This window comes from Orbicella faveolata, unplaced genomic scaffold, assembly GCF_042242905.1.
Source record: "Orbicella faveolata isolate gen_17 unplaced genomic scaffold, um_ofav_v1 contig_47, whole genome shotgun sequence".
NCBI lineage: Eukaryota > Metazoa > Cnidaria > Anthozoa > Scleractinia > Merulinidae > Orbicella > Orbicella faveolata.
Genome location: NW_028301577.1, coordinates 23,945,001 through 23,970,395, shown reverse-complemented (window position 1 = coordinate 23,970,395; position 25,395 = coordinate 23,945,001). Strand labels below are relative to the sequence as shown.

Genomic DNA, 25,395 nt, shown 5'->3' with positions numbered 1-25,395 from the left:
TGTTAACTAAACAGTAGCGGAAACAATGAAGCTCCTTTGAGACTTATCCGCTTTCAATAACTATAGAATTCAGGTGTTAGGTAAGAACTATACCCCAGTAGGTCTAGTGCAACACACTTCCTGCTCAAGAGATAGACCAAGCGAGTGTTGAGGTGTTTAGAGCCAGTTTCTTCTCCTTTGTATCCCAATAGTGATTCAGTTACATTTACTTCCTATTTTTCCCTTTTCATCCATTTCCAGATAACAAATGTAGATGTAGCCATCCATGATGTAGCTTAGGAAGTTGCCAGCCATAATTATTAAAAGCATGACAAATCGGCCGCGACACACCACCTCCCTTGCATGCAGGATTATTTACAACAAAGACAATAGCAGCTAGTTAACCATTCCAGCTTTATTTTATTCTTTGTCAGTATTGAAGTATTTCATATTTCACAATTTTTGTATCACATATTATGGTATACAGAGTAATGGACATTGTTTTCACTACAGTAACACTTTCACACTTTCACCCCCAGCAATGATCAACTAAGTTCTCGTGAAAAAGATTTTTGTTGTTGATTGCACTTAAGGTACAGTGATAACCAAGTATCTTTTGTCTCACGATGTCGTCACTTGGAATACGAATCGCACTTAAGATGAAAATCGGGTTGTGCTTAACATACCAAGTCACTGCAGCATGAGACAAACGATTACACAGTCTAGCTAAGCTCTCCACAATATCACCAAAAAAACTGTACAGCTAACAAGAATGATCAAAACGATCACACAAAAATATTCTGGCACCTGTTAATAAATTCTCCTCACTAATATCACTCAAACTGTATGGATACTAGAAATGAGAATTTGCATGCTGACATTATGGCTTGTGGCGCACTTGAGACACATCTGGTACATGAATAAAACAAGTTTGAGGTCAAAAAATATATTCGAGCAAACAGAATATGAGTGACGGTATAAGTACTGTAAAAATCTGCACAAATTAGTATTTTCTGGTGTATTTCAAATTAGTGCATAGAATGTAAAGGAAGGATAAAACTGTTCAAAAAATGGAAATTGATGCCAATGACAGGGCAATATTTCTTGATGATGGCAAATGTGGCACAACCTGCTAAGAAAACTGTTTTTCTTAAGAAAACAGGAGCATAGTTACAAACAGGATAAAAATAGAACAGATATGAGGCTTACCTCTAACGATGAGGAAACTGAAAACTGGTTAAGGATGACAGGTTTCAGAATTTTTAGTAAGAATGATAGATTGAAACAAATGATATTAGCGAGAATTTTGATAAATCGCTTTTAATTCCTGTGACAAGATATGTTTGGAAGTTTCTTCGACAGGACAACCAAGACTACAACATAATGAGAAATTACACCATTTAAGACATTAGCTTTAACAGAATATTGAGATAAACGTAAAACTTTAGATCACAAACATAAACAACAATATTAAATTACCCATTGATAATTTTGTACCTCGTTACATATTCAGGGTTCAAATGTTCAAGAATTAATTAATCCCCATAAATTAACCAAACATATAATTTATGCACAATATTTATTTTCAAAGTGGACATTATTTTTAATTTGTTTCCAATGACTGGAGGAAGGAAGGCAACATTGTCTCATTATCATTCGAGCCAGGGTAAATTACAGCTTACAGCGGAACAAAATCTTTTACGAATTAATTAAGTACAGAAAATTTCCCTTTTTTTCTCAGAGAATGGTAAATGCTTGTAATGGATGTGTGTAGATTGTTTCACCAAGTTCACAGATTGCGGAAAATGGATAAAACAAGACAACCAAGGACAACAAGGAAACAACAAAATCAATAAGGACTAGGGAGAGGGGACTTGGGAGCAGGGAGTCAGGGGACTAGGCAAGGGGACTGTGTTGTTCGTTCTCAGTCTCCCTGTTTTCCCGGTCTCCTCTGCGTCTATCATACCCATTAACCACAGTCAGTGAAGCCAAAGTGGGCTGTATTGATTTCTTTAAACTCCAAAACCCCCTTCTGTTATGAAATCTTGACAAACAGAAAATATGTGACTAATTACAATTTGTTACAAGTGATTTGACATTAAGATAGATTTAGAATGGATTCACAATTCTGTTTCTTCTCACTGTCTCTGTACTGGTACTGCGGTTAGTTGCTATCACTCGGTAAGATCTGTTGGAGGAACATATGTGAAGCCTACAAATGCATCATCTGGATCATCGACACTGGCACTCAAGAAAGCTGAGTCAGCAGATTTACCAACAGATCCTGTAAAAAAAGTAAATGTACCATCGAGTTCATTTCAGTAAAATCCTTTTGATATAACATTCCTTGTGTTGTGTGCATAAACAAAATATTAATAACTTCATAGTCACTGCTTTGAAATTTAGCTGTGATTTACGCATGCACGGCAGACCCCATTTTTTTTTTAAGTCTTCTTGTTTTCCCCATCACATGCACATACAACCATGTACAACCTGTAGACTAACTGAAGGAATTACCTTACATCTAATATCACTGAGTCAAACGTCTACTGACAGACCTTCATAAAAAAAGGAAACAGCTTTGGACAGAAATACTTCATTGATTCATTTGAGAAATACAAACCTGGAACAGGTTCACGGACAAACTCGGGATCAAAATGTTTTAGATCCAACTGGCCACTCTGTTGAAAAACAAATAGCACTGGTAAAATCACCATAGCAACAAACACTGTTTTGATACACTTCAACACTTTCAGTTGATTTGCGTTGTATAATTAACAATCTTTGAATTGATTAACTAATTTGTAATCAATTAATAATGGTAATTGAACTGAGTGGAGTGCAATTTGGTCTGAAATCATACGCGTGATTTCAAAATCGAACGAGCACGCAGCGCGAGTTCGATTTGAAATCACAAGTATGATTTCAGATCAAAATTGCACGACATGAAGTTCAATTGCCACTTTATTAGATCCATTTTGAAATCGCACAATTTTATCGCCTTAATTTTTAGACTTTTGGTGTATTGTTCCAGTAGCGGGTTTGTTAAAAAAAAAAGCGGAACCGGAAACGCCTTTACGTCTCATTTAGTATGCAAAACGATGTCATGTGACGAAAACTCATCCGAGCATGACAAAGAAACAAGCGGTTTTGAAGTCAGAACGAAAATAGTCTGCTTCAGGTATAAAAGTTCAATTCTCATCGGTTGAATCAATGATGGAAGGTCTTTCTTTCTTCTGTGGTTGAGGCTGAGACTTTTCATTGTCTTTGGAGAAGGAATTTGATGGTGCATCCTGCGTAATTCTGCGATGGATTTCTTTTGAGTTGTGAAACTCCCTCGAGTGCACGATGCCCAGTGGATGGTACGTTTTTTTCCTTTCATACCGTTTAATGGCATGATTTTAAGGGAGTCCAGCTCATTATCATCTCCGTTTCTTTTTGTGACCTCGGCGAAGGACTCAATACTCAGGACCTTGTCAAGTTCTTGCGGCGCCATTTGTTTCAAGATATTTCCAAGATGGTGGGACTAACACCAGCTTCGTAAGACGTTCATTCATTCACTGTTTTGTGGAGCAGGGCGTATTTTGACTATGTTTATTCACAGCGACAGAGTTGAGCTCTTTTGTTGCTTCGTTTGAAACTACCAGAAACCTGGAAACATCTACCTTCTTGAGATGGCCCTGAATTTGTTGTTGTGTGGTTTTCGTTTGTTTATGTTTTACTGGACTCGGTATCATACGGATTTTGAGCAGATGTTGAAGAAAAATCGCCAAAATATTCGTCAAAATGGACACTGAAAGTTGGAAACTTCCATTAAAGTTGGTGTTCAGCCTGAAGGAGCTGATAATCGTCATTTAGAAACTGTAATTAATTACATTCGTCAAGTTTTTTGGAAAAAAAAACACAATAACAACAGAGTTTTGGCAATACTAGTTGCTAAATTCTCCACACAATGGCTTTTTGCCTTTCATTTTCCTGAAATTTTATTGTTTACTTTAAACTAATATTGAAATCTGATTTGTTGTTTTGTTTTACTGTCCCATTCTCAATGGCTGAGAAAAAGATGTGATTTAGAGCAAAAAATAGTGCGATTCGTGAATAAATCGCACCACTGAGAGCCAATCAGATTGCAAGGATAGCCAGTGATTTCAAAATGGATTTAATAAATTATTTAATTGCCTTTGTATTCTTAGGGAAAGTGTTACATTGGTTCTTCCAAGCGAGAAAAAAAGGAATTTTCTGCAAAATTCCAAAGGAATCTATTGTTAGTCAGTCAATTTTTATTTTTACTTAGTTTTTTTTCCTGTGTTTCACACATGGACATGATATAATGGTAGCTAAATGGCAAATAAATGATGATAAATATGATGATGATGATGACAATGACGATGACGATGACGATGATAATAGGCTTAAACTCAAATACGTAAAATTCAGTCAGGAAAGTGATGCTTCCAATACTACAGGCTGCAAAACTATTATTATCAATTACACTCACCACATTAGGGTTGTATGGTGGGTCAATCTTCTTGTCATACAAAAGCTGCCAGTCAATTGTCGAGAAGAATGGATGACCCTTGATTTCCTCCTGTTGAGAAGCACAATCATTTTAAAGTCAATTTTTACTTCAGTTGGTTACTTGAGAAAGATGCAGACTTCCGGCTACTGATCCAGCTATGAACATGAGCAAAGTTCAGAACTATGATGAAATTACATTACTCTGCAATATTATTATTAAAGCTTGACTAATACGACAGCCGCCAGTTTTTTTTAGTATGACTAGAAATACATCAGCTGTCCTTCATGTTGGTTAACGAAAAAGTACAAGAGAGTACTCTGTATTTGACTATTTGATAATAAGCTTGACCAAAAAACCCATACCAAACACATGCAAAAATAATATAAAATAAAATAAGGACTATTAATAGTTAGTTTACTTACAAAATCATTTTCCCCCTGTCCAAATCTCTTGGTGCGGTCCTTCTGAAGAAGCTATGAGCCAAAAAAAAAAATATATGAACTGATTTAAAACAAGTAAGTTATACTTACTTACACTGTGGTATACACAGAAAGCACCAGCACAACTAATGGCAAAATGTACATGCAGGCATATCAGAGACTGCAGGTCAAAGTGGACAACATTTAGTTACAGTTAGTTAATCAGTTGCCCTAGCTACTGATATCAGTTATGTGATCACCTCATCCACAAGGTGTAAATAAGTTCATATACAGTTGGGCTCTTTTCACTAAAACACAACAGATCAAAATTTTTTGTAACCTTAACCCAAGCCCAAACATCACCAAAATCATGTTAAACTCCAGATGACTCATTTCCCCTGGGAAACTGTACCTACAGGACTATTGTAACCAGTTCTGCAGCTTCTGCTGCAGAAATCCTGATGAGGTGTATTCTTAACTGTGCCTACATATATACTATACTAACCCCTTCCAAGATATGCCTTGCACTGTGGGAAATATTCGTTCTCAGACGTAGAGGTTTATTCAAAATGTTGTCATACATTTCAGCTGTGTTGCGACTGTAAAAAGGGGGCTGTGATAAAAACAAGCAGTACAAACTGTTAATCATTTACACACCACATGAACAGATTTCAGTGCATTTTTGACAAAACAATCCTACAAAGTAGCAATAACCATTTTATGTTTCTTACCAGACCATACATCATTTCATATAAGACTGCACCAAGACACCACCAGTCTACAGTTTTGTCGTATTCTTGTTTTCTAAGGACCTCTGGTGCTAAGTACTGCAAACCAGAAAAAATTGAAAAATGCAACCTTAAATTGCAAGGATGACTAATGGAAGGGAAATTGGACACAAATGTTGATTTACAATCATCAGGGCCTTATTTTCTATTTTTCTGAGCAAACATGGCAAGAGGTTAATAACAGCTACAGGAAAACCTATATCAAGCAGATACCATCTATTAAGTGGATGCCAGATTGGGTCCCTTAATTTTCTTTCCACATTTACTGTTAAGCAAACCTGCTTCCAGAGGACTGACCTCTATTACATAGGCATGGACACCAATATTAAGCCATCTCAGACTCCCTTAACATTCTTCAGCAATGCTGGTTTAGAACTAAGTAGAATATGCTAGATTGATGCATTGACTGACTGGACATTGTGCTATGAGCAGTCTCTTATGTTACTGGCCTTAAGGGGTTCAGTCACAGTATTTTGAGTTATTTTGGCCACATACAAAATTACCTTTAAATAGTAGGAAACCTGAAAATAACCGTTTAATAAGATAGAAAAACACCAAAGAGATAATGATAAACCACAAAGGAACAAGGATGGCTAAGGATTGAGAAGATTACAAATGATGAATTTGAAAAATTGAGGCTAAACTTTTCAATATGCGCAAAAAACCAAAACATAGCTACTTTAGGACTTTATAAGCTCTATACTTTTAAAGACTTGTTTCAGTCACAAAATACTGATTGCAAATTATCAATACCCTGCAACCAGGTGCTACTTTTTTGCTTTGTTTTAACCGGTGAAGAAATAAGAAGACAGCGTAGAGGGAAAGATCGCAGGTTGACAATTCCTTGCTGGGAAAGAGCTAACAGCACACCTTGATGAAACCTGAATTGATGCATGCCCTGCCTACCTCAGGAGTTCCACAGAATGTTGATGTTGTTCCATCAGGTTCTATTCCTTCCTTGCAAAGTCCGAAGTCTGTTAAAACTATATGGCCCTACAAAGAGAACAATAAACACTACATGATTGACGCATGATTCTTGGAACCTAATGTGGAAATACAGGACACAAATGATTGTCTAAGATAATTTTTGCTATGGTTAATTCATCAGACAGTACTACTTATCAGAGTAATCTTGTCATGAAACCATCGTTAGTACGCAATATAGTCTTGAGATAAATCCGATTGTTCTGATTGGTTCTTTCTTGGTCAAGATCTTGTGATATGGAACATTTCCACGGCGTCAACAAAACCTGGATCGGACCAGACCGGATCACGGATTGGATCACGGACCGGATCACGGATCGGATCACGGATCGGATCACGGATCGGATCATGGATCGGATCACGGATCAGATCACGGATCGGATCACGGACTGGATCAAGGAAAAAAATTCAAAATTTTGTTGAGCAAATTGCACCAGAGTGACTACCGTGAGCAGAAAGTTTTCTTTAATTCAGGTGTGATATTCCTTTATTCTTTTATAATATCAAGCCAACTGGGAGCTGGTCACAGATGAATTTTTTTCAGGCTGTTGGGTTTTGATTGCGATGATCAATCATGTCTTCATATCTTTCTCCGCAGTTCAGATAAATGATATTTCGTGTATTCACTTGCATCAAAGGTAAACTGTCATAAAACGAGTCAGTATGGTAATAATAGGACGAACGTATGAATAGAAACACAAAAACTAAAAACACTAAAAGATTAAACACCTGATGATTTCAAACAATTTCCGTTTTTGAGACAAGTCTATACTTTTACAAGATGCAAGTTTGGAATACGATATTTTGCACTGGAATAAAACGAAACAAACCATTTGTATTTCAAGGAAATATAGCTGTTTTACAAAAAATTCTAGGAATGACATCGATAGTGTGAACGATAACGCAACCCGAGAATAAACAACATTTTAGGAGTTATGTCACGATTTTTAGAGTTATTTTTAGGGTCGTAAAGAGTTACCTTTAAATAGAATAAAACCTTAAAATGATCGTGTTCTAGGATAGAAAACACTTAAGAGGCAAGAACAAATCAAAACGGAATGAGGACCGTTAAGGATGGCAAAGATTAACGGGGATTGCAAATGACGAACTTGAAAAACTAGGCTAGTTTTTTCAAGATGTGCAAATCGTGACGTAGCTCCTTCAAAGCAAGTCATGTCCTTAAGCTTTCGTACGTAAGTTTTCTCATTAACCGTAATGCCAACTGCAACGCTCACATCTGACAAGAAAATGTAGCCGAGAATTAGCCACTGATAACAATTTCAAAAACGAGAATGGGAGGTTCACGCAAGCTTCGAGCCAACTAACGTTCAAATATAACTACATCTGCCTGTTCATTACAATTTAAATTCGTCGTAAATTAGACGCTTATGTGGCTTTTTAAATGACCTCTTGTCATTCTCTGTAATTAACATGTCATTGCATCAAATTCAGGATTCTTATTTTCATTTAACATATTTTAGTTTTCCACTTTTATTTTTTATTTATTATTATCTTATAAACGGTTTGATTTTTGTTTTTGATTTTTTTCTTTAAAACTTTGGTTTTTTTTTTCTGTGATCCGATCCGTGATCCGATCCGGTCCGATCCAGATTTTGGCGATGCCGAACATTTCCATGGAAATGACCATAAGCCATGTAACTTCAAAAATCTCAAGAGCATAGAGATTTTTGATGTAATGCACTAAAAATAAATTCTTATTATTCTTGTTATTATTATTCTTATAATGATAATAATAATAATAATAATATTATTATTATTATTATTGTATTTTTATTTATTTTTACTTCTTTTATTTTTATTTTTTTAATTCTGAAGCCAGCAAATTCAAAACAAGTACCATGTAATAAACTACTTACTAAACTACCTTGCTTGAACCATACTGGGGAATATCAGACGTTGGTCATTTTTGTAAGGGACTCACTGCACTCGGTCCATACTGCCATGACCTCAGGCCAACATTCCTCAGTACAGCTCTCACATGCTCAGTCAGTAAAAGGTACGTACTAACAAAACAAAACAAAACATACGAACCCTAAAATCTAAAAGGATATTCTCTGGCTTCAAATCCCTGAAAAGATGATAGCAGAAACTTACTAAATAATACGCATAGTAGATAAATTTACTCCACCTATAGTTAACTGTAACAAAAAATTTTGAACGCTAATACTGACTGTACTGTATTGATTAAGTGTTGACCCCTGAATAAATTTCTGGGGTCCAACAAAGAGTTGCAGATAAGACCCTCAAATAGCATTCAAGGTTTACTACCTTTTAGGTACAATGGCAAGATATCTGGCTGTATCAAAAACAACGAATATAACACCATGTGTGAATAAACTGCACAGGTAAAATAAATGCCAAGTCCACCCAGCCATATTTGCAGCAAATGTTGAGGGTATCTCTTTGAGAAAATCAATATCAGATAACAATTTGATAATCATGTACAATGTGGGAAAAAATGCATTTTCAAAGAAATGATAATTATTATTAACTTACCTATAAATGATTGAAAGTGCATGGAGATAACCAATTGCAGAAGCAATTTCTGCAGCATAGAATCTGGCCCTGAAAACATGTTAGGACATGAAAACTGAATCAGTTTCATAATGCTAAATAAATGTGAATGAGGCCCGTATGTGAAGTAACAGAACCTACCTTGATTCAGGAAAATATCTCTCTCTTTGCAAATGGAAGAAAAGCTATATTATAAAATAAAAAATCAAAGAATTTTAAAATGTGATAACTTCAGGTACTAACTACCTAGTGTGAAGCAGAGTTTTTAAAAAATGTCAAACTTGGCATTTTTTATGCCACAAATCTATGTGTGACTGCAGACAATGCCAGTCATTTTTTACTTCAGAGTAAAGCAGGGGTAGTGGATTGTAAATGTGAGACTTTGAGAGAAGGCAAGACTAGCCCTTTTCCTTGTGTGCTTGAGACATTTTGACTTTTTAAGTTGCAAGACTGAGACTTATGTTTTAAATGTGAATAAGAAATTCAGACAGTTTACAAAAACAAACAAACAAGCGAACAAACACACTGGGACTTGAAGACTTTCTTAGCCTTCCAAAACATTGAGACCCCAAGCCAGTTTTGTAAAAAAACTGAGACTACATGACCCATGAAATTCAACGGAAAATTTACCGTGACCGATGGTCACCCACACCTTGAAGCCTTAAAATAATTCAGTTGCATCTACTTGCTAGCCACCATAACTCCTTGAACTAAAAGATGGACTTATCACTCATTAATCAGCTAGGTCACTGATGGTACAAAATCAACCATTCTAGCCAGCAAGCTATGTTCTGATGCATCTTAACAGTCAAGCTTGACTAGTCAAAGGCTGCACATGCCTCCATCCAGCATAGCAAATGTTTCACAAGATGACTGAGAATGCAAAGGTGTAATTCTCACAACTTTGGTTGCAATAACATTGACAAAGCTACCTCGCCTCCATTCACATAATCCAGAACAAAGTAGAGCTTATCCCTAGTTTGGAATGAATAGTGAAGGCCCTGCATTGAAAAAAAAAAAACTTTCTCATTATCACAGCTTTTCTGATTTTGTAGAATATTGCAAATTTATTTGAGGTTAATGATCACAGCATAGACCCTATTCATAAATGGCTGCCAATTAACAATTCTTTTGTAGGCATTTAAATTAACCCAACTAAACTCGTTTGAGAGCAAAATTTTTTTGAATTATCAACTCAAAATGAGGTTAGTTGGGCTAATTTTAATACTTTCAAAACAATTTTTAATTGGCAGCCATTCATGAATAGGGTCTATTAGCCTACTTAAATATACATTATATGTTTCTTTTTTTGTAAGTTTCATAATACTACCATTCTTAATTAATTAACATATTAAGTAGCCAGCAAACGTACCACTAAAAATGGATGCTTAATATTCTGCAACAAGACATTCCGTTCTGCCATGATATGCTTTGCCTGAAATACAATGATTACATTACATTAATTTTACTGACAGCTACAGATTTTAACTCTCCTTTCTAAAACAAACTATGCTCATAACATTAAACAATACATGAAAAAAATAACCACAGTGACTGCCTTTATTACCAAGCAATGCTTGTAGTTCAACAGTGTACTATACAGGAAAAGCACTTATTTATCCACCTTGTTTGTCAATTGTATTTACAATGTTATGATTGCTTCTTATTGTTAAGAAAAGCCAGTTGAGTTAGTTAACATGCCTGCTTTGTTTTTTTTTCTTAGCTCCATCCCTGCATAAGTACCTGATAAATTATAAACTGATGATTAAGCAACCACCAGGAGCATTCTGCCACACTGAAATAGCAAGTCATATAACAGGTGCCAAGAAGGACGCCAAGAGAACTAGAGGACTTGATAATACCACATCATACAACATAATGTAACGATGGTCAAGAATACATTCAAGTTACCTCATTCCTTTTCCTTATAGCTGCCTTGTTCAGAACCTTAATAGCATAAAATTTATCCTCGGCTTTGTTCTTGGAAAGAAAGACCTACAAAGATATCAGTTCATTATCAATTTGATGAAGATGTGAGACGAACAGATCAAAATAATCACTGGCTGGCTTTCTGACAAGATTTTAAAAGAGTGTTGACTGACTGTCTAAATAAGTGACTGACTGTCCAACTGTCTGTCTGTCTCTGCTTGACTGACTGATTGATTGACTGACTGACCAACTAGCTGGCTGACTAGCCGACTGACTGGCTGACTGGCCCACTGGCTGACTGGTGGACCAACAGATTGACAGACGGACAGACCAACAGTCAGATGGACTGATGGACTGACAGAAGGACGGATTGACCAACCGACTCACTCACTTACTCACTCACTCACTTACAAACTGACTCACCGGCTGACTAATCATCTGACTGACTTTGTCAGACTGTCTGACTGACTGACTGAATGACTGACTGTCTGTCTGATCTGACTAACCCTTAGACTAACCGACTGAATGACTTGTCCACCAACCCACTGACTGGATAGACAAGCTCCAGTGATTTAGTGGCTGACTGACTATCTCACTCACTTAAACACTACATGAGTTATTACTAAAGGACTCTTTTAATGTGTCTTTAGTTAGAATTTCACTAACTTGGAAAATAAACAACAACAGACATGTATTCAAAATGAGCTTCATTTAGTTCCTCACCTTGCCAAAACTTCCTTTTCCAATGACTTTTAAGAAGAGGAAATCACTGGGTTTTGCCCTAAAATCAAGTCATATTCACACGTTTGAATAGACAAAGACATATTTTATCAACTGCTTACATTTAATATGCACTATTAGGTTTGAAATATATATACACAAAGTATTAGACTCTTTTAGTGCATTAACCATCATCTAAAACAACAACCAACATATCTATATTGAGTTGTCAACTCATATGACACCTACCAAGTCCACTCGACATTATTGATATTGTTAGGACAAGTCAAAGCCACTTTTAATTATATTTGATAATAATGATAATGATAATGATAATGATAATATCTATAACAAAATTCTTGATCGTAATTGGTTCTATGAGCGCCTATTTATCATGTAAACAGCGTGCGATCACATGGGTGCCCAATTACAGGTGTCACAATTTCAACAGGTCGTATTAGGATACCTTTGCCACTGCTCATATCAATTACCTGTGCTTCAATGGCTTTATTCTTAATATTTCTTACAGTTATGGAAGGCACTTCTCACTTTTTTGCTCAAAGGAAATTTTGTTTTTGATACGATTAATTAGTAATTGGACCTCAAGTTATACACTTCAGGGAGTAATCGTGTTCGTAATTTCAAATTGGCCTCACAATTACTCCCCTGATTACTCCCTGAATTGCACTCCACTTGGTCCAATTACTGTTACGTTGTTGTTAATAATCACTATAATCATCATCATCATCACTTTTGAACAACAACTTACTTGGGATTGTTTGTACCTCCTAAGTCAATGCCATCCATATCTCTACCCTGTCAAATATAATTATAAAAAGAATCATTGCACACAGAATAATTAATATTATATATAACCTGATGGTTACAGCACTAGAAAGATACTAAAATGCAAATAACCGACAGTGTTGGCTATCAGACCTTGAGAGGTCTAAGCAACAACCGAGATCTTTTCAAATTCTACAGTATCACTTGTTAGTCACCTGACTGTCAGACTCGTCAGCTCCAGGCTGATCATCATCATCATTAGTTTCAGCATTTTTTGGATTGTCCAGTGAAAAGAACTCCCTCACATCTGGGCTGTGAACGAAAGTTAAGAATTAGTTCAAGGATTAACAAATTACACCTTAAACAAATACAGCTTGAAGATAGAATGTCAGAAAATATATGGTTAACTTACTGGTCAATAGCTTTTGGATGACTCATAATCTTTTGCGTAACATCATTTAGACCTTCCCGTCGTATCTTGATAAACTCTATAGAACAGTAACAAACTTACATTGTACCCTATTATTACTGTAAAAAAACAGCTCGAACAAAATGTACTAGTTATTCCCATCGAACAATAAAATTCAACCAGGGTGCAGGGTTAAATATACCTTGGTAATCGACCAAGCGCAAGGTCAAGATGGCTGAATATTAGCCAAGTTCTTTATTTTATGTGGCTAAATATCATTTAGGCAAGGTTAGACTCGAGCTAATGCAGCCAGCTAGTGTGCCCATCCAGCTAATATCATTTAGGCAAGTTAAATATGAGCTTATGCAGCCAGCGGTTTCCACGTTTGGGAGTACGTGACCTGTGGGGCAGCCTTCAGGGGTTTTGCAGGGGTTTATGGTTCATTGCATAATATTGTTGTAGTGTACTCTGCTGATTGTTGCAGATCAGTTGCACTGCTTTGCTCGCGAATCATTGCAGATTCTTGCACCCTCTCCTCCCTGCCGTTTTGTTCTTGGTCAGGGCAAGTATTCTTCAGGTAAGTAGTTTCCACTGAATTTCTTTCAGTGTGACGGTGCCGGTTAGCGGACGCTCGTTGGGTGGTTCCTGCTTTCCAGGGTTGCCATGGATACCTCCTAGCGGCTTATGGCTTTGGCACCCCGCTAACCTTTAAGGCACCAGTTCCCAAGCTCATCTATTTGCGATGAGTTTAATGCATGTTTATGGACTGCAATGAAGTTGGGGTCTCTAATCTCGTGAGAAAAAGAACAAGGCCAATATTCAGCCACATTGACCAAACAAGCTTAGTCAATATAAGTCCATATTTATGTATCAATGGCTTTCAGGGAAATGTTTCTTGCGGGACATAGCGAGTACTGGCAGTCTAGAGTGGGTAAGATGGCACCATCTTGACCACTCTGGTAACCAATCACAATGCAGGATTTGGTTCATCTTGCCTGCTAATGAAGTTAGCCATATAATAAAATTTAATTTATACTTTGACTTCTGCTTTATTTTAAGTTATTAAAATTTTCAATTGTTGTTATTATAATAATCATACACATTTGGATTGGCAAGTCTTAATACAGCCCACCACTCCTAACATTGTGATTCATAGCCTACCAATACTCAAAAACACTCTGCGTCTGCTTGTTACAAGGCTTACGACAACACATGTTCATTTACTAACGGTTTGCAAAAGAGAAGAAAAAATATTATAATGTAGGAATTAATATAAGACCAGAGGTGGTACAATTCTACAGAGAATTAGTACAGTCTAAGGTTATCTAGCTGGGTGACTAATCTGACGAATTGAAGGAAAAAGATTGATTTTAATTAATGATATTAACCCAAGATTGAAAGATAACTTTAAAGCATAAAATTTTCACATTCTAATTCAAGTTGTGGTTCGAGTTTAGTCAAAATAAGCAACAGACGAATATTATGACTGCCTATAAATATATTTAGGACCTAAGTCATCATGCATATTTGAGAAATTATCAGACTGACTGACAAAATTTAAAGTTAACAAAACATCCTGAATTATCTTAATCATGCTTTGTATGACCAGGCATTAAACTTGTTGACTTAATATGACAATAAAAATAATTGTTTTATAAGGATATGTACAAGTATATGTAAGTGGACTGTTGTTTAGCAACTTCCTTAAGAGACAACACACATGCAGAGACAACCTTAGGAGGGGGACATGGGAGGGTTCTGAACACCGCAACACCGCAAAAAAAATTAACAAACACTGCATCACCGCAAGAAAAGTCAACGAAACACTGTCACTGCAACACTTAGCGCCATGATCTGTTCATCTAAACTTAAAATAATACTTTTATACCTTAACAATTTTCCACAAAATAAACACATCACAACACTTTTCATTGTGCACATGTCACTACTGCTGATGTCTGTAAATCAGTTTTCCTGCTCTTGTGAAGAAACCTTGCGTGAAGTTAGGAAGCGGACGAAGAAAAAAGAGAGGAGCCTTTACCCCAGATCCCTCTCTTCTTTTACTTTGCTCACTTTTCTTCGTGTATAAACCCACTGCCTGAAGCCCTATCTCAACTGAAAGTATTACTTTCCAGAGCTAGCTGTGTTTGCGTTCGATATCGATAACCGTTTGAAAAAATAGAAGGTCAAGAAAGACGCAGGACCTTGGAGCGGGTATAGACCGGTATCAGAATGACCTATAGACAAAGCCGAATAGCAAAAGGAAACAAATAGCAAACATGTGTAATTTACAAAGCTTCCTTAGCTTAGAGAGCCTTCTTTCTTCCCTGACGACGCGACAACTGAATATATTTTGTGGCCGGTAGTTTTCACCACCTTTTCCTTTTTTCGTAGAAAAAAAGTGCACAGTCAATAATACATTATATTCTCACTGGCAGGACCAAAATAAAAATCCAGACGACACATAGTGAATTGCATGTAACTCACTGGATTCAATTAATCCAATTCAAGTATGGAACCTAATCAGCCCTAAGTGCTCACCAGGATCAAAGTTATTTCCAAGCAATCTTTTACCAGGCAGCTTGATGTGTAAGTCTGGATATAGCTTTTTGAGCTGTAATAGAAAAAATTTAATTAGGGGAGTAAAAAGAATATGTCAATATGTGATAAATGACTCTGCATGTTAGTATTGCTATTCTCAAGTTTTTCTCAGTTCTGCCATATACAGTACAGTGTAAATATACTGTTATTCTCTCGCAGCCTCTTATTTAACTCAGCTTAATAGAGATGGGCTTTGATGAGATGGGGTGGTGGGTTTACATGAAGTCACAGTTATGAAATTTGATGCTGAAACATTCTTGGCAATGCCAATGTACTGGTAATAACTACATAACATCATCTGTTCATAGCTTGTCAATGGTTGCTATTTTGTGCTCTGATAGGTTAAGCATGGGCAAGGGGCTTAAAATGCAGTGACAATGTCACATCTATAAATTTGTGATACGACTTATATCTAGGCCCGGTTTTGATCAAGGCCCTTTTAATTTCACGATGTAGTGAGCACATCATACAGCCATACAGAATGCAAAGGAATACAGAATGCAAAATGCACGCAAGAAGTACTCAGTACAGTTTGATACCATTAGGTTAGACTTCTGAATCAACTTTCCAGCTTAAATGATTTGAGTTGGCTCGAAATCGATATTAGGTTCAGCACATGTAAAGTTCAACTCTTGCACCAGGCCTTACAGATACAATGAATTGTAGTTCTACCAGCTGGGATCTCCAAGATATTTCTGCATACCTTATCACACATTTGATGAAATTCATTGTATCTTCTAAATATGAAATAACTCCTTCCATCTGGTTGTTTTATTAGTACTTTGTATACCTGGGGAAAGACAACACAGCACCATTTATTTGCTTCGAAACATTTTGGAAACATGCAAGTTTGGCCAAGATGGTATTGCAAGAACTAATGCATAGATTTAGCCAAGCCTAAAAGTAGAGCTCCTAGGCCAGGTTGCTCAAAGCCCTATTGAGCTAACCCAGGATAAGCAAAAAGTTTGATTTGAGTAATCCCAAAATACATGAACAAAAGCAGTGAAACAAATTTGTATACAAGAAAAATTTATACTTCAGTTAACTTTTAATCCTGGGTTAGCATTAACTGGCTTCCGAACAACATAACCCTGATTACAACACATTAACTTGACATGAGCCTGCAATCCAATAAAAACCAGCACTTGGTCAGCAGTCAACTTAGAAAAACCATGTGATCTTGACGAGTTTTTAACTTGAGCCCACAACATGGATATGTGATACTGGTCAGCAGATACCTTGTTTTGACAGGTGTCAATTGACCATAACATGGATGTTCAATACCAAAGCAGGACACTATAAACCAAGGCTGCATGTCTCTGTCAACCTATCAGCTAAAGTATGGCTGCCATCTTACATGACACTTTTATTGAGCATACACGCCCACGAGCAAATATACCGCTAGCCCTTTTTACCATGAGAAATGTGATTCACAGGTTTCCGTGAGTATGGGGCTCTGCTAAGCGGCCCTTTGGGTCACTGGAGCTCTACTATAAATTGACTTCTCTTTGTTCAGTCTCAGGATCAACAATAATCATTGTTCAAAATAAATAGACTGATAACTTTCTAACTTTTCCACACAGAATTTTTTACATTAATTGGATTTATTTAAAAACATAATGAGGAAAATGTCCGACATAGTTTGTATAGGTGGAAGAATCAGCCAAGCAACTTCATGCCTGAATAAGAGTGATAATCTACCAGAAAACATGGTCATTGGTTTACAATGTTGTATGATTGTAAAAATTCAGGGGTAACTGGATACACAGAGGCATAATTTATGTAGAGAATAATTCCCACGTCTGTTCTGAAGTGTGATATGTACATAGAATGCTTATTAAAATCCATAAACTCAGAGAATTCCAAACACAGCTTGCTCCATCACTGACACTTCCCAAATTGAGGTCAGAGGTATTTAATTATATAAAGGTAGTTCAAGAAAACAAAGTATCATTTTAAAGGCCACAAGAATATGAAATCTCATGAAAAACAATTTGTTTACGAAAAAATTTCTTAAGGTTATAACAGCATTTGCCAATTTTCACCTAAACATGCAAACCACATGAGGCTTGGTGAAAACTCTTCAGGAAATTTGTCAAAGCATCTGTTACATGTACTGTACCACTCAGTGGCTTTGTTAGATAAACGAATCAATTTACAAGATTTTCTAGCAGATCAACATCAAGGTCCATACAACATGCACTATGTAGCTAAGCCAAAATAAAATAAATTAAGTGATACGAGAAAGGTAGGAAAACCCTCCATCAAAATTGTTTACACTGTATATCGAATTGTACAAACATTAAGACAATGTTGTTTTATTCAAAGCTATTTTTTGAAAAAGTGAATTTACTGATATTTGGTGAAATGTTGTGTTCTTAGCTGTTTCATTTTTATAACAAAACGTTTTGACCACAAAATGGACACGAGCATTTTCTAGGCCTAATATGATAAAATCAACCAATTATTATTTTTTTGCTTTCCCTGGCTAATTTCTCAATCGAACCAAGAAAAACACAGTCGAATCTTTAAACTTTGACTCCCAAAACAGATGGATCAAAACAGAACATATGCCACGATCAATTTTTAAGTGAACGAGAGTCTTTAAAATGTTTCGCTTCATTTTCTAACTCGTGCAAAACTTGACATGTCTCAAAATATATGATTAGCTTATAGATAACAAGATCTTTAGTTATTACTAAGTCAAAGCATGATGGATGCTACTGGAGAAAAAAGTAGTAACGTGAACGGGTTTTTGGTAAAAAGACTACATAAACCTTATCCAGAACCAGAGTCCGTCTAAATATCAAATGGTTAGCTTAAGTACTGTTAATTAGCCATCAGATTTTGTCATTTCAAAACTCCTCAGTCAGTTCGTGTATAAAGTGTTGGCTGTAGTTGTAAGCTTGAATTAACAAATGTACATGTACATTTCTATGGGGAACAAAAAATCACTGAAAGCGTTAAATTAATAGTAACAGCAAGAAAGAGAAACTAAATAGCAGCAAAACTGTCCATTCCTCATCGAGTTGTAATGAATGGATACCTTTGGGCAATTACGGGATAAACATGACACAAGAAACATGTAAACCTATTTGACAACAGTACCTAGACAAGCATCCTACTAAGCCTAACATTTCTTTCGACCCTGTCTTAAACGGCATCAATAAGCTTGCATAACGATTCTAAGATACAAAACTAGGATTAGCTTTTCACATTATAACAATCCATACCAAATAGATTTTGTCGCTACAGTGGCGACGAAACGCCTACGGAAACGTGAAATTCGATCGCCGCCAACGAAACGCACAGCAGAACAAGATCTCCCCTATTTCTTCAACGCGGGAGCTTCATAGATGATCTTCGAGCAACGAACCTTTGCTGCTTTTCGTGATATCTTCTGTCGGTCGTCACAGATTGAACGGAGAACTGCGGTACAATCTTTGCATAGCTGTTTGTTTTCATTTTAGAATAATCATCGACAAACAGAGCACAGCAGAATACGTAACAAGCAAAAAGGCAAGTTAATGCTTAACACACAGTTGATGATGAATCGAGAAGAACAAACCTTACCGTAAAACGCTTTGATTTCTCTGAGCTCAATGTTTCTGAGTCAGGTACCGTTACATCTATCTGCTTGGACATCGCATTTGCTGGAAAATGCTCCTGCGGTTGAAAATTATCACTGGACTTCGTGACAGATCGATAGCTACGGCGCTGTGGTTTTGCTCTTAGGGGAAGGTCGCGCTCGTCGGAACTTGTAATGCTTTCCCTGTGAAAGAAAAGCGTGGGATGCTACGTCGTTTTATCAAAACCTAAAACCCACAGCTAATTTTCTCTAAGATTACTAATGAGCGTCCAAGAAACAATAGATGGAATAAAAACACTACTGCCCTGGGAAATAGCTATGAATGCAAAATCCCAATAGGACAACTCAAAAGGAGTCTGGGGTCAACATGTCATGTCACACGCCGGAAGAGAGAGTTGGGAGAATTTCTATTGTTATCAGGTGGTAAACAAGAGGTTTATTTTTGGCGCTTATTTCGGAATACTAAACCTAATAAAATATTTCGAAAAAGAGAAAATTTCTAAGCATGAAATATCTGTTTGATACGGAAATAAAAAAAAATTGAAAGGGAAAGCATTTGAAAATAGAAATACTGTAAGCTTGTAATATCAATTTCGAGTTTTGTCTAGAAAACGTGGGAATAGGCGAATCGTCTTTTCCGATCACGTCCTTAATTTTGCATTCATTATCAGATCATTAGAGAATTCGAGTAGGCAGAAGAAAAAATATTTTCAAACTCTTATCAGAAGAGTCAGCTGTGGGAGGCAGACGAACGAATATAAATTATTGGTGAAGAAAATTGTTTTGATCTCAAACAGCCACCCAAGAATACAGATTTGCTTCAAAAGCGAGAATGAAGAATCCAGAGATTTCAGCCGCCGCCTCCGCACGGGCTAATCAGAGAACGGTTAAGAAGCAGATTTTTTATCCTGTCTGCTTTAATGTCTGGTTGACTGAATAAATATAATGCCATCAACTCTTTCAGTAAGCTATGTATTTCGGTTAGACGCGCAGTTTGTTCAGTCTTCAAATCATAGTTAATAGAGGGGACTGGTTATGAAGCCCGGAAAACATCAAAGGAGCAAACAAAGATTCCAAGATTTATGTTGGAAGGTCCACGACCGTGCACAATCTTTTGGTTTCAATACCCTATGCAGGACTTACGTAACCAACACGTTTCTATTGGTTAGTTCCTCAGTACGGAGTAAACAACTATTGTGTTTTGTACATGGGTCAAGGCTAAAAAAGCGAACAAAAACATACAACAAGGAACTTTGTCGGGTTTCATAACCATTCCCCTCTATTAACTATGTTCAAATTAGGCTTCAATGCTAATTTCAAGCGAAAAAAAACAAAAAAAACCGGAACTGTAGAGAAATAATGTGGCAGTATCGAGGAGGCAATTTAGTCCGGGGGTGTGGGTTAGATAAAAAGAGTTTTATGACCGGAATAACAGAATAACGCATGGCAATTTTCTCCATGAAACATCATGAGAATGGACCGCCTGTTAACATCGTATTTTTTGCGTGGAAAGCTTACAGAAATCTTTAAGTGTATTTTTAACAATTAAATCAATTACTCATGTGTTCACCATGACAGAAAGGCCGAAATGTTTACCTCAACCACAATATAACTCCCTGCTAGTCACGTCCATTATGAGTAAAACAGGAAGAACGGGCACCGTAAGATGTGTTGAACACAGACAAATTAATATCACTACACTTGTTTGGTCGTACAGAGACAAGGTAAACAGAGGTAGCATTGTGATAGTTTATCATTGTAAACCATCTTACGTTAAGTTTTTTTCCGTAAATAGTATGCGATAATAAAAAACTGAAACTGAATCCATGATCCGCTGTTTGGTGGACAACTTATATTTTAACGTCATGTATTTTTAAGACGCCAAACGCGTTCTGGATATTAGCCATCAAGCTGAATGGTCCGTCCTAGCCTGTAGAAATAAGTTTTTACCTTCCTTTTTTTCCCTTAAATATCGCGTCCGAACAGCCAGTTTTCGACTTAAAACTACAAAACCGTGTTTGAAAATTACAACTCGTTTACTTTTGAGGAGAATGTAAGGGACAAACTCTTTAAAACTTTGAATGTTGATTGTTCAAAATAAACAAGAACTCTCCACGACTCGCAATCATCTACAGTGTACTACAATCTGAAAACTTCGAAACACAGATAATGTCCAAAGACAAATATCCTAATCTATTTATTATTCTTTGGAGAAAAGTCGTGGAAACGAGTCGGACCATGTCTCTATTTTGGTGATTTCGACCAAGCTGTCAAATTTTTTTTTGAGTTCAAAACATTGATAGTCATTGACAAGTACAGCGACACATTCATTTCAATTTCTCAGTCTAGGACAGAAAAACCCGCGAGTTATCAAAACAGCGGGATATCCTCAGAACATTAGTTGTGTCACGTGACTTGTATTTGAACCAATCATGCGCGATATTTGACGGCATACAGAAATTCAGACCATATCTAGACAACTTATTTTATAATGGAAATACGCAGAAAAAAACAGTTTAAATAAACTGGTGGTAGAGATTATTTTCGTAAGCCCTGAATCAACATATTTTTGGTGAATCAACATATTTTTTTAGTTGATCTTGGATTCTGGCCATCACCATGTGGTTACGAGAAGAATAATAAACTTGGTTAGACTTAATAAAAACAAACAAACAAAAGCTAGCAAGCTGATATACTCTTCAGATCTCATTGACCAGACATTATTGACACGAACATTGAATTTTAATAACTCTACAAAGAGAATTTTATTTCAAGTTTTTGCACCTTGTCACGTACCGATAAAGACTGACTGTAACTTAATATAATCCAATAATGTCTAATACTTAAATACAACGGTCTTTCCAACTCTATAGCTCTAATGGATCCATGGAACCACAGCAAAATTATCAATAAGTTAAGAACATTTCATGAATTTGAATGATTTAATCATAAATCGTAATAAATTAGGGTGTTCAGTCGATCATATCGCTGAACTTTGGTGAACTTCCAGATGTCTCTCAAAATGCCACATTATTAATTCGTACCATTTTGTCAAACGTATGAACTATAAGTTACAAGACTTTACTGAAGCTTAAAACTCTTTTGGTTTTATTTAATAACCAATTGGTGCAAGCAAAGTGTGTCACTGCAGAGTAAAAATGAAATGTTTTAAGACCATTTTTACCTAAAGTCTACAATTGCAGGTTGCGTTCCCTAATGAACTAAAACTAAAGGGGGCCCATCATTGACCGCACATCAAAACAACGCAATCGTCAAAATCAAACTCGGAACCAAGCACGAAAAGTGGTCACAGCTGGTTTCCATATTGCCCTTCATTCTGATTACCTCGAGCCATTATTTGAACCTAGTAATCACGATAATGACTTTCCACAGTTTTGAAAACAGACAATTTCCCTTTACAGCAGTCAAACGCACTGCGCACGTGCAATTCCCGACAAACTTTCAGAAATCCTCCATTTTCAGCTCAGGCGATGAAACAGTCACCGAATAGATAAGCCATATACAGCACATATTCATGGCTAATTGTTACCCGCTTAGTTTATCGGCTGGTAGTTTGGTTTCCAACCGCTCTTTTTATGACGTCTTCTTACACAATTTCGCTGCAAAGTTTCAAAGAACTTTAGAGGGTAGTATTACATGTTTGCGTTTGACCGCTGCAAACGTTTTGTTGGTCCAGTTCTGGCTCTCTCTCTGTCACGCTGATTTTTAGCGAGTGCAAGGCGTAGCATTGCGTGACAGCATGAGGGCCATATCTGGACTAACGTTTTCTCTGTCTGTGATAACTCGCGTTTATTTTTGTTACAGTGCAATGTTGCAGGACCGTACTGTAGACTGTGTTGTGATGTGTTCGAAGAGAGCGCTTTATACTATAGTTCTACACTGTGCATCTAGCTTAAAGCAAGAAATAAGTTACACATTATGTTACAAGTCATTCGTGCAGGACTTCTTCCATTGGAGCAACATAAGTGAAACCAACAAATGCATCATCAGGGTCATCCACACTGGCACTTAAAAACGCTGAATCAGCAGATTTACCAACAGATCCTAGCGTGAACAAAACAGAAAATAGAACAGCAAATATTAAATCACAATCAGTCATTGTTGTAATTCAGTATAAAGAGCGGTTTACATGATTTAATAATGTACATGAAAAAATTACTCGATTCTGATTGGCTGAGAGCAGTGCAGTTCAAGCGTAACACCAGTGCAAAAAATGTAACACCGGTGCAAAAAGTGTAACACCAGTACAAATTACACATCGTAATTCTGGATTATGATTGGCTGAAAGACAATAGGAAATTTTCGAAGCCAACGATATTACGTAGTTTTGAGCGGAAACTTTGAAAAAAGTTTTCTCGAATGCGAAAAAATGGCTTCAAGAAAGGTCTTCCTGCCGTGACTTTCTCCACGCAAATTTTTTGTTTCTATTATTAATAAGTAATCATACGGTTTTTCTCGTTCAATTTGGAATTAATTTGCACTTGTGAGTTTTTCAAAAAGCTGAGATTGTACTCGCCGAAGCGGCTCGTGCAATTTCAGCTTTTTGAAAAACTCACTCTTGCAAATTAATTCCAAATTGAACTCGAAACCGTATGATTACCTATACAAATCACATATAAAGAAAATAACAAGAAGACCTCAGGTGATGTTGAACGAACCGATTTTTAATCCATGTTACACGAGACAACTTTTAACGCAACTTTCTGACGGCAGCTGTCGGCAAAGTTAAGTTACACGAGAAGATTTTTAAAGGCGCAACAGGCAAAATTCGGGCAACAACAATAACAAAAAACATGCATGCAACATGTTGCAACAACGAAATGTTGCGTTAAAAGTCGCCCTTAGCGCCATGTTACACGACATCGATTTTTAACGTAACAAAATCGGCGTTAGCAATCGGCTTGAGTAACATTACTTTGCAGGTGATTCCTCAGCATGGCATTGAGCGTCCCTACTGCGCATGATTTTGGCGTCATTAGCGCGCGCACACGAACGCGTGCACATGCACAACATCTAGAGATTTCCTTCAAGCCAAACTCGACAAGGAAATAAATGCTAGATTTCTCTTAAACGAACATGGTGAAATATTTTTGGATTACACAATTCAGGAGTAAAAGTTATTCTCTTCAAGTCGGAATATTAAAAGAGAATTGTTCGAAAGGAAAAGAGATAAAGCCAAAAGCGTGTACAAAAACGTTACTTAAGGATGCAAACCTTGAAAACAACTACTCGAGGAATGGTTTGAGTCGATGTTATTTAAAATTGTTAATTTTTTCCATAATATATATATTGAATTGTTACATATGCTCGAGACTTACCTATCAGGTATTCTTCAAGTTTTTTTTCAAGTATATCTTCAACAAATTATGCTTCCAGCTACCGCGAAAAAAGTGCTTGGAGGGGAACATTAAGGGAACGTTTTTTAAAACAATCGTTAAGCCTTGTTTCTGTAATATTTGAACGTTTTGCCAATATTGTAATGAGAAACTAAATGCTTATCACCCATGCTTTGGGGCTTTGATACCAAGACGCCATACCTGGTACTGGTTCACGGACAAACTCCGGATCAAAATGTCTTAAGTCAAGCTGACCTGTCTGTTGGTAAACAACAAAACAACAACAACAGATTGACCAAATAATACTTTACCAACAACAACAACAACAATAAAACATGCGGGCAACTTCATATCCAACATTTGTTCCCCTGCACAGAGCTTTACTCACCACATTGGGATTGTACGGTGGCTCGACTTTCTTATCATATAACATTTGCCAGTCAATGCTGCGAAAAAACGGATGGTTCTTGATCTCTTCCTATGATGAACAAATTGAAAAGGAAATCATATATTACTACTGCAAAAACGATTGATTGCACAGAATATTATGAATGGCTTTGCGTATCTATACACGACTGCACCTGGAGCACCTCAACCAGCCAAATGCCGCAGGTTAACCTGTGATAAACTAGTATCACATCTGACAGAAAATTCGACTTCTAGATCCTTGCTGATTATGAAAATCAGAGCTCAACCGTGTTGGTTCAATATTGTGTTGAACGCATTATCGTCTCAAAATGTTGCTCAAAATGACGTACAAACTTACGTAGTCATTCTCTC

General features: G+C 36.6%; 2 protein-coding genes across 2 annotated transcripts in view; both read right to left on the bottom strand.

The window, feature by feature from the left end:
• Window positions 1–379: 379 nt before the first annotated feature.
• LOC110060988 (serine/threonine-protein kinase Sgk1-like) lies at window positions 380–19,611 on the bottom strand. The gene is made up of 20 exons (XM_020767803.2): window positions 19,243–19,611; window positions 16,373–16,459; window positions 15,610–15,682; window positions 13,072–13,147; window positions 12,875–12,971; window positions 12,643–12,689; window positions 11,877–11,934; window positions 11,136–11,219; window positions 10,597–10,659; window positions 10,157–10,225; window positions 9,366–9,409; window positions 9,207–9,275; window positions 8,742–8,778; window positions 6,612–6,698; window positions 5,649–5,744; window positions 5,423–5,530; window positions 4,921–4,971; window positions 4,478–4,567; window positions 2,603–2,660; window positions 380–2,263 (listed from the first exon to the last, which is right to left on the bottom strand). Exons 1-20 carry the CDS (start codon window positions 19,312–19,314, stop codon window positions 2,154–2,156), a joined length of 1,476 nt encoding a protein of 491 aa, XP_020623462.1. The 5' UTR covers window positions 19,315–19,611; the 3' UTR covers window positions 380–2,153.
• Window positions 19,612–21,978: 2,367 nt separating this feature from the next.
• The window catches only part of LOC110060987 (serine/threonine-protein kinase Sgk1-like), a 15,625-nt gene continuing 12,208 nt past the window's right edge, over window positions 21,979–25,395 (bottom strand). The window contains exons 17-20 of the mRNA XM_020767802.2: window positions 25,382–25,395; window positions 25,004–25,093; window positions 24,817–24,874; window positions 21,979–23,323 (exon numbers count right to left, since the gene is read on the bottom strand). The exon at window positions 25,382–25,395 is cut by the window's right edge and continues 37 nt beyond it. Coding sequence (XP_020623461.2) covers window positions 23,208–23,323; window positions 24,817–24,874; window positions 25,004–25,093; window positions 25,382–25,395 — 278 coding nt within the window. The 3' untranslated portion in view covers window positions 21,979–23,207. The remainder of the gene's footprint in view (window positions 23,324–24,816; window positions 24,875–25,003; window positions 25,094–25,381) is intronic.